This window comes from Podarcis bocagei, assembly GCF_964188305.1.
Source record: "Podarcis bocagei genome assembly, chromosome: 4".
In the NCBI taxonomy this organism is placed as follows: Eukaryota; Metazoa; Chordata; class Lepidosauria; order Squamata; family Lacertidae; genus Podarcis; species Podarcis bocagei.
In genome coordinates this window covers 18,275,226-18,291,762 of record NC_138128.1, presented here as the reverse complement: position 1 = coordinate 18,291,762, position 16,537 = coordinate 18,275,226, and the positions used below count along the sequence as shown (strand labels likewise).

At 42.5% G+C, this 16,537-nt stretch overlaps 1 protein-coding gene and 1 long non-coding RNA gene across 2 annotated transcripts in view; one reads left to right on the top strand and one right to left on the bottom strand.

The window, feature by feature from the left end:
- LOC308585209 overlaps positions 1-16,537 on the top strand; it is a 493,513-nt gene that overhangs the window by 103,914 nt on the left and 373,062 nt on the right. The window lies entirely within an intron of this gene.
- The window catches only part of ZBBX (zinc finger B-box domain containing), a 41,197-nt gene continuing 27,556 nt past the window's right edge, over positions 2,897-16,537 (bottom strand). Inside the window, exons 14-20 of the mRNA XM_081190141.1 lie at positions 15,522-15,670; positions 14,660-14,910; positions 10,597-10,750; positions 8,133-8,285; positions 7,048-7,296; positions 4,824-4,953; positions 2,897-3,145 (exon numbers count right to left, since the gene is read on the bottom strand). Coding sequence (XP_081046267.1) covers positions 3,073-3,145; positions 4,824-4,953; positions 7,048-7,296; positions 8,133-8,285; positions 10,597-10,750; positions 14,660-14,910; positions 15,522-15,670 — 1,159 coding nt within the window. The 3' untranslated portion in view covers positions 2,897-3,072. The remainder of the gene's footprint in view (positions 3,146-4,823; positions 4,954-7,047; positions 7,297-8,132; positions 8,286-10,596; positions 10,751-14,659; positions 14,911-15,521; positions 15,671-16,537) is intronic.

The window sequence follows — 16,537 nt, the reverse complement described above, 5'->3', positions numbered from 1 at the left end:
ATTTTGAATTGGTCCCCCCCCCCCATTATGATTTTATTGCAATTTTACTGGTGTTAGCCGCCCTGAGTCTGGCTCTGGCCAGGGAGGGCAGGGTATAATTAAAAATTATTATTATTATTATTATTATTATTATTATTATTATTAACATAGAATTGTAGAGTCGGAAGGGACCACACAGATCCAGTGTTTCCCAAACTTGGGTCTCCTGCTGTTTTTTTGGACAACTCCTATCATTCCCAGTGGTCAGGGATGATAATTGTAGGGCAGAAGTGTCACTGCTCCCTCAGTGGAGGCCGGTTACTGTGGAGGAAGTCTATACATTAATTGGGAATCTGAAGAGCGGAAAGGTTTTATCCTAGCGGAGTTGATTACATCAAACCAGCACTGGTGGGCTCTGCTTCTGGCAGCACCTTTTACAGTAGTAAATAACTCGGGCAAAGATTGAGTCTCATGCTGTTCCAGCTGAGCTATCCCCGTTGCTCTCAAAAGATGTAGTGATGGCTGTTATGTACTGAAGTTCTCACCCTGGGCCAGCAGGGGGATACTGTAGATAGTTATGCTAATGAAGGATCGAAAGTGACGTTCAGTGATTGGATATTTTGTATGCAAATGAAGGATCGAAAGTGACGTTCAGTGATTGGATAGTTTTAGAAAGTTGCAACAGTTACGTTGTTCTGGAGCTCTATATAAGCAGGCTGACTGAGCTCCTCAGTTCAGTTCTGTTCCAGCTTACAAATAAAGAGCTGCTTTGGAAGAACCGCTGTGTCATCTGATATGTTCACCCACAACTTAACAATGGCTACCAACCTGGAAGGCTTGAAAGGATTAGGCATGCAGAATAAGGCTATCAGTGGCTAATAGCTACAATGGGTACGTTCTACTTCTACAGTAACAGGTAGTGTGCTTCTGAATACCAGTTGCTGAGAATCGCAAGTCGGGAGAGCACTGATGCAAAAGCAGAAAGCTGATCCTGCCTGATCCAACAGGGCTCTTATTGCTGAACCATTATTATATCATATGTAGTGGGTGATCTTCAATCACATTTGACTCAGAACGGATCCACTGAATTTAATGAACACAGCAAAGTTATGCCCATTAATTTCAGGGGGTTTACTATAAGGAAAACTTAGCTGAATACCACCAAGCAGAAACTACGTTTCCCATGCTTATTTTAACTAATAGATGCATTTTAGGCACACTTTCCTTCTCCACATATGTTTTTGCAAACATTCCTCGACCGGAGAAAACATTCAGAAAATCTGGAATCTTGGGAGGATAGGTGCATTTTTTGAAAGTCTAAACATGTAGTTCTGAATAGACTTCGAACTGAATTTCCCTCACGTTCGTATTGACAGTGCAGTGCTTAACAAAAATAAGCAGGAGTTATCAACAACTTTAATTTCCAAAGCAGTCATAATTTTTGTATAAACAGCAATAATGAGTGGGTGGCTTGTGAGACAGCATAGCCGAGGGAAGTAATCTGGGAGAGGTTAATGACTGAATTAACAGGGAACAGCTACTATCCATCCCCGTTTCAAAAACTAGTTAAAAGGGGTCTTTGTTCTCTTCTAACGTGGTCATAAAAAGTTGCGTTTTTACTGCAAGAGATGCAAAGAGGGTAAACACTTATCAACAAGAACCGTACGACAGACCTTGTGTGACAGCAATGATTTTTTTTTTAATGATAGGTCTAAAAGAAGTCGGGCATCACTGACAGGAAAAAAGCTGACAAAAAGAAAACAGAATTAACTTAGTAGCAAGCTAAGATCACACAGAAACTACCAAGGAAAGTGAGAATTAGTTTGTATTAGTATTTACAAAGATTAAAGTGATTCTTGATTCTAGAGTTCTCTCACAGTACTGTTCAGTGCACTTTCTACATTTTTCAAGGGTATGAGACACAGCCAATGAATCAACACATCACCAGTGGAGCACGTTTCCAAGGCAAGATGCCATAAAAGTGTAGCCAATTCTAGGGGACCAGGACTTATGGTGATGATGCCTGTTCACTAAAGGCCCACACCACTCCTATAAGCCTGTTGGGGACCCTCCATGAAGTATAAACCACAAAGTCTTTTGACACCACAAATTTATTGTGGCACACGCTTTTGTGGACTACAGACCACTTCATGCATCTGACCATAGTTCACCAAAAATGTTGCAATAAATTTGTTGCCCTTTAAAGTTGCCACGAGCCTCTTTTGCCGAAGACCCATTCCAGCCCCGCCTCTGCTCAGGAAGGATAGCAGCAAAAAAGGACATTTGTGGGTGAAGCCATGCCAGCTAAGCCTGTATAAGCCAATCTTGCCTTTGTGGTATTCAAAAAACTGATACCAAATCAATCTGAAGGTACTGTTCTGTGTTGATGTTCTAGGAGTGTTTTCAATTTTCATACTGTTATCCGCCATTAAGTTTTGTCTAGGAATAAGGAAGATTTCCTGGGGTCTTTCCTTCCAAGAGTACAAGATCCAGAGAGTTGAGAGCCTGAACAGCAGCACTCTTGTTTAGAGAAGAGAGGAATACTACAAGGTTTTGCTGCAGGTCCCCACTTGCTACATAACGGTCAAAGCCACGCCAGCCGCCTGATCATACAATACAGCTTTCCCACCAAGGCTGCTATCTCCATAAACCAGAAAACCTTATAGCCACAAACCTTCTCCAGCGAACAGCAACTAAAAATTGTTACAATGGAACAATACACCATTCCTCCTCTTGCTTGGCCCGGGTGAACCTAATTCATCTTTTCCAAGGAAAACACATAATTTTGTGTTTTTATTATTCGGATTTGCTGGCCACGTTGGGAGCTTTTCTGGTTGAAGAGCAAGGTACAGATGCATTGAACAAATATAAAAGGAGAAAACAATGGAAGTAGCGAAGTAGGAAGAGCCCAAACGCGTTTCTCTCTGTTTGTTTTTCTGCATCAACATGCATTTTATTTATTTGAGATTTGTCTTCACATCAGCTCAGTTAACCTGCCGTGCTGGGGAGATAAGCGCCTCAGCCTGATGATTTTATATGGATTGAAGCAGAAGGGTACATCAAGTTCGATTCCTCTGTGTGTGTGTGTGTTTCTCACTGCAAATCTATCACCTGCTGCTTGTCCCTCTTGTCTTCCTCATCGTCTGTATGGCTTTCGTCATAAACTCTAAAAATAAAACATAATTAAAAGGTTCAGCTGTTTCGTTTCCAGAAATCCAAATGCAAGCAAGTTCCTGATACAGAGATAAGATTAATTACAATGAAGCAAAACAGATATGTAACCCAGTGGCTTGCATCCATTCAAGTGATAACCACTGAAATGCTGGGCTTGGTAGTCATGCCCATTGACTTCCAAAGGTCTACTGTGATTATGACTTGGTTAGATTCAACCTATTATCGCTCTCGGATTGGCATAGAAGATCAGACCACCTACTGTTTCGGAAAGTAGAAATTATTTGTCCTGTTCCGTCCATTCTTTTAAAGCCTTTGCCAAACATCTCCGGAATCACTGTTCACAACGTCTGTTTGCGAACTACTTCGGCAGCGTTGGACACCATAAACAAAGCTTGTTTTCACCAGATAAGAATCTGATTCATTGCTTCTTTCAGAGACTTATAAGACTTATGTTTATTTGGTTTTATATTTTCAAGAGAATCTATTAAGAGTGAATATTTTGTGACTTTCAGAGATTCATAAGTTTTCTGTTTATGTGATTTCATATATTTCATATTATATAAAGAGTGTATATTGGTATTGTATCACTGTATTTGGTCATCGTGTTGCCTTGGATATTACTAACTATTGTTTGCAACACAGGGGTTAAATTGTTTGGTTATTTGCCAAATATAAAACAGGAAGTAAAACGCAAATCTAAAAACAAAAGCCACTTGCAAATGTTAGGGTATAGTGCAAAAAAGGTGAGACCTGCCCTCATAGAATCACAGAACTGTAGAATTGGAAGGGACCACAATGGTGACCTAATACAACACCCTGCAATGCAGGGATCTTTCGCACAACGTGGGGCTAGAACCCACAATCTAGAGATTAAGAGCCTTGTGCTCTACCAACTGAGCTATATTCAGGCCCTTTTGCCTACCTTCTGACTTACAACCAATCAAGGGAATGGCAATGGTTGTCAGCCTCCTCCACAGCCTCCGTGTTTATAGTGACTGTGGAACTGAACATGCAGGATGTTGGGAACAAAATCAAAATTAGCTGGCTCTGCCTATTGTTGGCGCACATCTCTGTTGGGTACACTTGATACACCAAGCTCAACATACCACACAGTCAAAAAAATTTTTTTCCTGTTTTTCTAAAGAATGTAATCTCTGCTGCCTGCATGCCCCCCCCCCCAAAAAAAGAACCATGTTGCATGTTACATGTGAAGCTTGGAGGCGATCTTACTGTTCTTACATGTCTGGGGCAAGAAAAAGCCCCATGGTGGGAGATAGCAGGCTTTGAAAAAGCAGGATGAGAAAGTGTCCTGAACAGGGTTCTCATTGGAAGGCTCTATTTTTTTAAAAAAGAACAAAAGCTGGGGAAAGTTAATGCTTTCAAATCTTGCATAATTAATCACTTCTCAGTGAAGAGGAGATGAGCTGATAATTGAGAAACAAGCCATATTAGCAGATAATTAGGAAAAATAAATTAACCTAGATGAGAGGGTGCAGGACTCTTCTGGCAAACCATGCAGACCTCTAGTGTTTATAAGCAGAATTCTGATTTGATTTTGTCACATGCATCGTATAAAGGAAAGTTCGTTGTTACACAGAATGTGAAATGCTGGATTTAGCTTTTACATTTCTTTTACCCTCTTGTAAAAGTTAATGGCAAGATTAACTCACCTTATAGCATCACCTTTACTGTAGTCTTTTATTTCATGGCTATTAAGGAATTCGGGAAAATTCTGACATACCCCCTTTGAATGTCTACTGAAGTCTCCAGAGCTTAAGTCACTGAATTCTTCCCAAGGATCTGAAATTTTGTAAGTATTTTCTTTTAGTAACAAGCAACAGAAATGCTAAGGTGCCTGAAATTCTCATATGGCATGAGAAAGAACAGTCAGAGCCATCAAAATGTGACATATTGTGTATTAAAACTGGGGGAGGGGTATATACTCCAGTTCAAAATATTGCTAGAAACTCTCCAATGTAGGGCAAGTCCATAGTACTATAGTTCATAATACATAGCACCTGCCTCTGTTATTATACCCTTATGAGAGCATCCCACACTGCCCATTCAGTGCTTTAGTGCTAACCTGGAAATGCTAGCAAAGGCATCGCTCCAACTGATCCTGCAATTCTCCCTGTCTGCACTCTGCAACACAGATTAACAGGGGTAGGCACAGCTGCTGTGCATCTTGTGGAAACTGCATGGGGGACTGAGTGTTAGAATGCCTGCTCCATGATTGCAGTCATGGGATTTTTGTCTTTCACATGACGGTGTATGTTTTGACTCCACAGAGTGGGAAGTGACCGAGACAGGATGTTTGTGTTACTGTGTTCCGTGAAGTGGGACTATTGTCCTTTGTTTTTTTTCTCTTTGCTGCCTGATGCTAGAGAGAGAGGGAGCCATGTTGCAGTGCTCCGTGTGTGTTTATATGTAAATAAAGTAGATTAGCCAAAATGCTGAGTTGCTGAGGTCTGTTACGCAACTGCGAAGACTCTGCGGATCCCTAAGTGTGTTGATGTCTGTTGGCATCGGTCCCTGTGATGTTCGGGCTGAAGAAAGCTTTTGAAGCTCCCGAACGATTGACCAGGAGGGAGAGAACATGCCAGGCAGGCATGTGTCTCTGCCAGGGTCCTACTCGAGTGTAGGACGAGCTCCTAACACTGAGTACATCTGAGGGTCACCCAAAATCTGAGGCAGGATGGTCATGTTTTGATTCCATTTAGACATTCAACAAGTTGTGGGCCAATGAGTTGTTCAAAACAATCCCATCTGTGGGATTTGAATTTCGCTACAGAGACCAGAATCCCTGCCGTGAGTGTTAATGTATATTCTAGACTTGATTCTAGAGCACACAGTATTTTTCATTGGAAGTAATCTGCACTTTCTGCTAAAACTGAGTGATGAATGTGCAATGTATGAACTGGTCCCCGTCCAAGCTTCCGCTTGCTATTTCTGCTCACTAATGCCCCATGCCTATCGCTAAACCCTCTCTACTCTTTATTATTCCAATTCATTTCTACAAGCCCCCCTTTTTGCCCCTGCCTCAGGGTCCTCTAAACCCTCCACAAGCAGCCCTATGCAGACTGCTCCGATTGTTCTATAACTCCAATATGCTATGCCAGAGAAGGGGAACCTCAGGCCTGGGTATCAAATGTGGCCCCTGGATCTTTCTATCTGGCCCTTGGGACTCTCCACAGGCCACACAACCTTCTGAGCCACACCCCTCACCAGCCTTATTCTGCACTCTCCTTGAGCGCTCCTGCCAGGCTAGAAGGCGTCCTTGAACTCTGATTGTGTTGGTTGCTTGGCTGGCTGGAGCATAGAGGGCAAAAACTGAGCCAAAACTAACAAAATTAATTTCAATAGGGACAAATGTAAGGTTTAACACTTATTCAGGAAGAACCAGCTGCACAAATATAAGATGGGAGACACCTGGATCTTGGGGTCTTAGTAGACCACAAGCTTAACATGGGTCAACAGTGTGATGCAGCAGCAAAAATGCTAATGCTACTCTAGGCTGCATCAACAGAAGTACAGTGTCCACATCAGGGGTAGTAATAGTAATAGTAATAGTAATAGTAATAGTAATAGTACTTCTCTCTTCTGCCTTCATGCAAGATGATCAAGGGTCCAAACCAAACCTTATAAGGAACAGTTGAGGGAGTTGGGTATGTTTAGTTTGTGCCTGCCCGACTTCACCCAATGTTTGCCTAGGGATCAGGGAATCAGAGAAGTGTTGTTGCTTATGTCCCAATATTGTGGACTTCCTTCTTTATAATCCAGAGAATATGGGAAAATGAAAAACATCCAGCTGAGCATAAACGCAGACTATACAGATAATCAAGCTACCAAAAATACATCTTTCAGAATGGGAGTTTAATGATATTGCATAATTACCCGCATTACTTTGCCATTCGTCTTCTAAATCTGCTAAGGCTTGTTGATCAGTACTGTATTCCAAGAAAGGATCATCATGTTCGGTGACATCAATGCCTTCAATTTCTGAAATTTCAGAAGCTGCTCGGGATAAAGGCCAGGTAGCTGAGCTTTCGGATCCTGTCTGAAGAACTGAAGAAGGGCGAAGTGTGGGTGTGATGGTTCTGCAAATAGGAATATTTGCAGAAAGGGGCCTTGCAGATGCATTTTCTGAAAATGTGAGAATGATTTGCTGTTAAAGACCTACTACAAAAATTTCCTTTTCTAAAGATATGCATAAAAAGTCCTTCCCTATTCTAGAAAACATTAAGCATGGGTCCAAAGGGTGTTTACAAACACACTAAGCAGCACTGCATTTCCAAATCTAGAAACCACCTCAGTCTGGACAGGAATCAGGCTGAAGTAATATTGAAGGCCCAATTACATCTAACTTTTTTTAACATGAAACCCCAAAAAATGAAAGCATGAAAACTCATCATACTTGCACATACAGTCATGAAGTAACAGGGGCAGGAGGAAAATTCTGTGATATGTTAAAATAGGAGTTTTCAACCGAAGTATTATTGTTTTTTGCTTATCTGCAAACTTTGTGGTCCCCCCATCCTCTTATGTGTAGGTGGTACTGTTTTCAACCCACTAATACCAAAGTCATGCTCCACACTTGGGAAAGGAGTTTACTATTAGTAAATATGACACTATCAATACATGAACTCTTGCAACCCATTTTTGATTTTTTTAAAAAAATATATCAAAATCCGCTTTCTTTGTTCAAGAAAAGCCAGATACTTAACTCAGGAGTTATACAAGCACTTAAACCCCACCCCCAATTCGTCATTATAATTACACACACACGCACACAGCTCTCCTCCTACTCCCTTCAGTTCTTGTTCTGTGAGCTGGAAAGTGAATTTGTGAAGTAAGGAGCCTCTAGTCCTCATGGAGGCGCTCTGCACATTTTGGAACCCGGGAAAATCAGGAATAGCAACAGTGGATGTACTTCGTCCTGGTTTCACCATGCAAGCATGTGTTTTAAGTAGGGCTCTTACCGATGGACAACTTCGACCGATAAGCTCTTGAACCTGGGCTTTGCCTTCCCAGTCTACTTGATGGTCTGCCAAGCTCTCTTTCCAAGACATCTTGCACTACAGACTCATCAGCACATTCACTTAAGCTGAACTGCCTCATCCACTGCTGAGACCCTGGAGTTGAAAAAGGTAGATGTTTAATTCCCATAATCAAAATTTTCTTCTTAAAGCATTATTTGGTTGGACAGATTACACCTGCCTTTAAATGAGAGCCAGTGTGGTGTAGTGGTTAAGAGCGGTAGTCTCGTAATCTGGAGAACCGGGTTTGAGTCTCCGCTCCTCCACATGCAGCTGCTGGGTGACCTTGGGCCAGTCACACTTCTTTGAAGTCTCTCAGCCCCACTCACCTCACAGAGTGTTTGTTGTGGGGGAGGAAGGAAAAGGAGAATGTTAGCCGCTTTGAGACTCCTTAAAGGGAGTGAAAGGCGGGATATCAAATCCAAACTCAGTGGCGGAGGAACCCTCTCAGGCACCCAGGGCGGGACGAACCACCCGGTGGCGCATGCGCAGCATCCCGTGTGGTCGCCATGCGAGAGGCAACCCATACAGACGCCCGTACGGACGGTGTGAGAGAGCTGCAGCCTGTACGGACACTGCGTGAGCTGCGCCCATACTGGTTGTGTGCGCCCTTGGTCGCTCTACAGCTGGGGGGAGGCAGGGGCCATCTTGTCACACACACACACACACACACACACACACACAGAGTGGCACCCGGGGCGGACTGCCCCCTCCGCCCCCCACTTTGTACGCCCCTGGCATCCACACAGATTATTTACATGCACTGGGTCCTCACTCCATTCCCAGGACTTTCAGGTCCTACTTTACAGGAGTTCTGCCTCTTCCTTCCCTGGTCCCGTGCCTTTAACAATAAACTGGCACACAGAAATGAAACAGATGACGTTTCCCCAACTATTTGCTTCCATGCGCAGCTAAGGCTTCACCTTCTACAATTCTGTGTGCCAAGTTGAGGTCTAATTCCAGTAAATGGGACTTACACAGCACAAAGACAACAGATGGAATGAGAGGTGGGGAAGAGAGAAAAAATGCAAGCTTTGATTGGTTTAATCGCCACCATCAGTCCACTAGATTGTTAGCTGATTAATTGATGGCACCAGCATCAATGAACAAGGGTGACTTTCATTCCACAAACTGTTAATTTTTAGAGGCTCTCCTGTTTTGTGTAATAAAGAATGAAGAGGGGGCCTTTACTGCTGCATATGGACTTATAGTTTATTAAATTATCTCTGCTTCTTAAACATGTCAACAAGCACCTATACTGAGATTTTGCACATTTAATTATTTGTTAATTAAGATTAGTCTGTTAAAAGGCAGGTGATCAGATCAAATTAAAAACATTTGATTGGATGAAGGTCTTTCAGATATTTTATTTTATTTGCTTAATAAAATTTATATGTTACCTGGTTGTAAAAAATAAAAATCTCTAAGCGGTTTTCAAAAGTATAAAATGAAACATTGAAATTATCAATACAAAACAGTTAAAATTAGGCATTTTAAAATATTTGAAAGATGATTAAAATAAACAGTAGCTAAAAAGAAATAAAACACATATAATTTCTCCACATCTAGACAGGTTTGCCTAAACAAAAACATGTTAAGGTACAATGGGGCATGGTCATTAGCAGTTTCACAGAACAAGATGAGCGTTTTGAATTGTGCCCGGAGGATTAGAATGGAAACTCTTGGATACTGGGTATAACATTGTCCTGCCATCAAACAGTGTCTCCAGCTGAAACCTATGCACAGTCTTTATATATAAAGCGCATAGTGGCAGCCACAGTTGGTGGGAATTGTCCCTGGCCATAGCTGAACCCTTCAGTGCAGGATCCCTCCAAGGCTGCAAGCCAGAGTGATCTGGGAAGGCTGGACCCTAACTTTCACTTCAAAAGAGTACAAGAGCAAAATACAAACACATTCTAAGAAGAGTGAAAGTAAGTCGCTTGTTAATTTTCATTTAGCAATTAGCTTGTGTACTCAAGCAACTGATTTATGACTGCTAATGGCTCCTTAATAATTTCCCAAAGAGCTTAATGCACAGTTATTAAGGGAAAACAGGCCTCATCAAAGCTTTGCTTCAGAGAGGAAAATCAAGACATTTCCAGGTGACTTACATAATTGCGTTTCCCACTACAAGTATGATAAACACGGCTTTACAACTTAAAGCATGAAAGAATGACATGCTTTTGTCTCGTTGGTTTTGCTGCTACAATCTTTTCCTTGCGCCTTCTCAGTATGGCAGTTACACCAGCTTATGCCAAATGCACTTATACATGATGTCCTAGACCTGGCATCTCCAGATAAGGATGCTTTGGGTACTTAAATATGCAACTGAGGCTACCATGCCCTAAAGCCAATGTGCTCAGTAAGCAACACGCATGGAAACAGGTGTTTGATTCTGCATTACTACCTGAAAATGAAATGCCACGGCTTGGCGATTGCCTGCCTGCACGTGGTGAAGGAAACGATTCCATCATAACTTGCTCACAGCTTGTAAAGAATTCCTCAAGCCCTCGATATGGGGCACAGCTAGGTTTCTCCTTCTGGGCTATTTCCTGTAACAACTGGGGAGAGAAAGAAGATTGGGAAGACAACGCTGTTTTGAAGCCCCTTGACATAAGCTTTCCCAGCAAACTTGCATTTTTAAAATATGAAATCTTCTATGTCCTGGTGAAGAAAGAATGGTTAAACCAGGTTAGTACTAACCATGGCGCGCTGTGTTGGTACTAACCCAGGTGTACCTTTCTCAGCTAAATTAACTTGTGTCTAAGTGGGGCTGTACAGGAAAACACCAACATGGCCTGACTGTCAATTTGCAAGCAAGAGCAATTGGGAGAGGCTGAAAAGCTGCCTTAACCATGGTTTGCTTGACACAGATGGAACAGTGACAATGTAATCCTATGCGCATCTGCTTGGAAGGCCCCTGAGTTCAATGGGACTTGCTCCCAACAAAGTATACTTACAATGGCCGCTTTAATCCTGGTTGGAAAATGCGATTCAATCAGTTTGACAACCTGGTTTGCAGCCAATCCTGAACAATGGTTTAATAGTAAAGGTAAAGGGACCCCTGACCATTCGGTCCAGTCGTGGCCGACTCTGGGGTTGCAGCGCTCATCTCGCTTTATTGGCCGAGGGAGCCGGCGTACAGCTTCTGGCTCATGTGGCCAGCATGACTAAGCCGCTTCTGGCGAACCAGAGCAGCGCACGGAAACGCCGTTTACCTTCCCACCGGAGCAGTAGCTCTTTATCTACTTGCACTTTGATGTGCTTTCGAACTGCTAGGTTGGCAGGAGCAGGGACCAAACAACGGCAGCTCACACCATCGCAGGGATTCGAACTGCCGACCTTCTGATCAGTAAGTCCTAGGCTCTGTGGTTTACCCCACAGCGCCATATGGTGTACAGCTTTACCCTTAAAACTATTCTTTAAATATCATACGGATATTAAAAAGCTAAAGTTATCCACATGTATTATCTTGTCTTTCTTCAAAAAGCTAGGAATTTTGGCAATGTTGAAATTCGCTTAGTTACACAGGGTTGAAATTATGCATAAAAATGAAACTCAGACTTTTAAAAGGTCACAAAAACTGCATTGCTGTGGTTGCATTAAATACATTAGATGTACATCTTACAAGGCAAGCACAAAAAATCCTCTATTATATACTGTGTCACCAAGACTTAAGAGTCTGTGGGCCTCCAGATTTTGTTGCAACTACAACTCATAGCATCCCATACCATTGGCCATGCTGGCTGGGGTTGCTGGGAATGCAGGCTCAAAGTTTCCCAAATGTCTGCTTTAAGAATATTCTGAAATTCCTGCCAAGGTTAGAGTCCAGCAAGCTACTGATCTGTTTTCCTCCAATTTGAGTCCCTAATAGTATTCCTAGCCCCTCCAGAGCTAATGAATGAGAGCAAATTCCGAGCCACTGCTTCTTATTTCTCTTCACTTTCTGTATATATTTTTTAAATTAAAATAAAAATTGTGGTTGTCAACATAACAGCAAAAATCAAGATCCAAATCAACAGTGCATACACAAAATGCAATTCCATAAAAAAACTATATGCCATATTTAGGGAAAGCAAACATCTTATCAAGTAAATAATCAATCTGCCCTTTAATCAATCTTCAATTTATATAACCAAAAACACACTTTAACAATGAGAGAGAGAGAGAGAGAGAGAGAGAGAGAGAGAGAGAGAGAGAGAGAGAACCACCCAAAAAAACCACAGCTCATCTTAGAAACATATCCTCTAAATCTACCACACTGGAATATTTTTTCCCTCTAATTTTTAATGAACAAATCTAGTCCTTGCCCTTGCTTACTCCTTAAATAATAAGTGACCTAGGCAGTGAAAAGTCTGACCTACTGATGCGGCTTCTGCTTTTTGCAGAAGGGGTGGTGGGCAGATACTTATAAACAACTTGGCCAATATTGTTCCTAGATGCTGTTTGAAACCCCTCTAGGAAGGCATCAAAGTCTAAGAAAGCCAAATCAAACAAAAATAAAGGAAGGTAAAAGGTAAAGGTAACGGACCCAACAGTTAAGTCCAACCGCAGACAACTCTGATGTTGCGGTGCTCATCTCGCTTTACAGGCTGAGGGAGCCGGCGTTTGTCCACAGACAATTTTTCTGGGTCATGTGGCCAGCATGACTAAGTGCCATTCTGGCACAATGGAACACCAAAACCAGAGCAGCACACGGAAAGTCTGTTTACCTTCCCACCGGAGCGGTACCTGTTTATCTACTTGCTCTCTTTTTTGGCGCACTTTCGAACTGCTAGGTTGGCAGGAGCTGGGACCGAGCAACGGGAGCTCACCCTGTCGTGGGGATTCAAACTGCCGACCTTCTGATCTGCAAGCCCAAGAGGCTCAGTGGTTTTATACCACAGCACCACCCGCATCCCCAAAGGAAGGTAGTAGTATGTAATAAAGAACTATTCTATCATCCCCTCCTAGCATGATGACAATGAAACTTTCTCTGCACTGTGGCCCTGTTGAGCTGTTGACCATTGGCTTGTAACTCAGAATGGATTAAAGAAATAGTTTACACTTATATAACTTTTTAAAGATGACTCCTTTAGCAGAATCCTAATTTCTTGCTTGATTCTGTTCATAGAGTTTTGCCGGAAAGCAAAATATGCAGGCACAAAAAAATTACACAGGCAGCAACCGTTTTAGATGCATCCAATTGAAGGACGATTGTCAATGTGCAGGTCCCTTGGGACCCAAAAGAAAGCAGAATGGGGGCAAAACAGGAGCGGGGGGGATGGAGCACACTGATACGTGCTCCATCGACATGCATGGGGGGGGGCAGGAACACAACCTCCGCAAGCAATGCTCTCTTGCCTGTGTATTCTTTAGTTCTACAGATTATGTACCAATTAATCACAATTGCCTCTAAACTAAAAAAGAAATCCTCCAATTTCAGGCACTCTCAAGACCCTTCCCCAAAGTCAATTGTGTGGATGTATGGGAGATTAAAATAGTAAGGAGGAAGAGGAGGAGGAGAAAATCATCTTCCCAATGTCCCACCAGGCAGGAGTTACATGGGGCCTCCTCGTTCCTAGAATGGGAGAAAAATGGGGGTGGGGGGCTCCCTTGAGATACTTTTGGAGGGTGGGTAGTATTTTCCTTCCCCCCCCCCCGGGGATTTCCTCTTGGATTCTGTTCAGGGAGCCACCCATGGGGGAAAGTATGTGGATAATCCATTGAAATGAATCTTTTCCATTTGTTGGATCCTTTCATTGAATTATTCTATGAATGGGAAATATTGCCACCAAAGAGTCCTAAATGAAACAGGGTGAGGAAGAGGAAATGCTAGCAGTCAACCAGGAGGTAGAGCCAACCTATGCTTTTACCTCCCTATTCTTGCTTGGGTAGAAGCTTGTTGTTTATTTGCTGCATTTATACCTCTCCTTTTTTCTTCTTCAAGGAGCTCAAGGTGGCATACTTGGTTCTCCCTCTTATTTAATCCCCACAACAACCCTATGAGGTAGGCTAGTCTGAGAGGAGGAACTAGTCCAGGGTCACCCAAAGAGCTTCATGGTTTATACTGAGACCGGCAGAAACCCTTCAGGATTTCTCTCCCAGCCCTACCCAGAGATACCAGGGATTGAACCCAGAAGCTTCTGAATGCAAAGCAGATGCTCTCTCACTGAGCCAGAGCCCTTCCTTCTGTAGAGACTTAGGAATAAGAAAGCTTCTTTCCTTCTGCATCCTGTACTGTCCCCTTTCCCCACACCTGCTCTTCTCATCCCTCCGGACAGATGAAACAATGCAGTGGTTCAACTGGCACAAAAATGGCCCCATTCACAAGATGAAATGAAAAAAAGTGCAGTGCGCCATACAAGACAGACATTTATTCCCGCTGTTATTCTACTAATAGTTCAACAAATAACGAGGAAATGGCACCTGCCCCCTCTCCCCAAAAAACAAAAGTGGAGTTTAATTCCTTTTATTTATTTATTTATTACCACTGAAGACTTGGCAGTGAGTGGCGACGCTTCGTGTGACTCTGCGGACATCGCTGCGCAAGGTTCCCTCGGAGCCGATTTGGGCGGTCTAGAAGCCTGCTCCGATTTCTTGCGAGTGCTAATTTTCCTTGTCTTCGAATGTTTCTCTTTTGCTGCAGCTCCTTTAAAAGGGGTGCTAGGAACCGTTTCCTCTGCGCCGGAACAGCCCCAAGCGCCATCTGCTCTTCCTGACTCTGCAAAAGGTGCTCTTGCTAAAGAATTGAAGCAAAAGAGAGAGAGAGAGAAAGAAAGAAACCGTGTCAGTTCAAATCCCTGCATGTAGTTTCTCAAATGACTGCCTTAAAATAGGCCATTAACACACAAGTTACATCAACTCGCATGTAAAACCAGGGACCTGCACTCAGGGGCTGCACATCCAGATAGAAGTTAGGAACAAAGTAGGTTCAGTCCACAAAAGAACCGCCTATGTAAGTTTGAAAGCAGGCAGATAGCTATATTTTATTATTTCCTTCTTGCCACATTTCACCTTAAGCTGTTTCCCTTAAACAAATCTTTACTCGGTGGTACATACTCCAGGAATGATGCTTAAGGGTCAAAGGCTCATCCAGCATTTCTGAATGCTGGGAGATTCAGGCCTCCTGCCTGACTGCATAGTCAACAGAAACAGTTAGTTATGTATAGAGGCTAAAAGGTACCCACTATTGGTTTTTAGGAAGGTGTGCGCCTTTGGGAATAAGCACAGAAGTTGTCACTTATCCACGGGTTAAGACATCTGTGCCAACACAAACCACCTACTCTGGGGGAGAAAACTATGTCAACACAAATCCTCGTTTACCAGTAGAAGTGACTACCATAAGCTCACCTCGAGGTGTTTCTTTCTGTTTATTATGAAGCATATTTACACACTGTTCTTTCTGAGCTGCAGGTGAAAGTGATGACCTGGTGGTAATATTGCCAGCTTGCGCCAGAAAAACGTCAGGTTCAGTTTTCTGATTTTCCGACATGGGACCACTTGAGGTACAAGACAAAAATTGGAACAGAAAATGACCAGAAATGACATTAAAGAAACTTCCTACAGGTCTATGGGAGATAAACATATATAAATACATATATTTGTGTGTGTGTGTGTGTGAAAATGACTTCTTTTTAAAGAAAGGCTTTTAAAACACATTATTATTATTATTATTATTATTATTATTATTATTATTATTATTATTATTATTATTATTATTATTATACCCCACCCATCTGGTTGGGTTTTTCCAGCCATATGAAACATTGTAAAACATCAGACATTAAAAATTTACCGATTTACAGGGCTGCTTTCAGATGTCTTCTAAATGTCTGATAGTTTTTTATTTCCTTGACCTCTGATGGGAGGGCATTCCACCGGGCAGGCGCCACTACTGAGAAGGCCCTCTGCCTGCTTCCCTGTAATCTCACTTCTCGCAGTGAGGGAACCGCCAGAAGGCCCTTGGAGCTGGACCTCAGTGTCCAGGCTGAACGGGTGGAGACACTCCTTCAAGTATACTGGGCCGAGGTTATTTAGGGCTTTAAAGGTCAGCACCAACACTTTGAATTGTGCTTGGAAACGTACTGGGAGCCAGTCTTTCAGGACTGGGGTTATATGGTCTCAGCAACCACTCCCAGTCACCAGTCCAGCTGCCACATTCAGACCATGTGATAATTTTACACTGAAGCCATTTGATACTGATTTGGTGTGGTGATTATGATTTTTATCTGGGATAATGACTTTTGCATTTACATTCCACACAGAAAACTTCATTAATTGCACTCCTTTTTTAAAAAAAAGCTGCAATTTAAGTACAAAAATATGTGCTATATGTTTCAGGAAACAAAGGGAAAAAATGAGGCCAA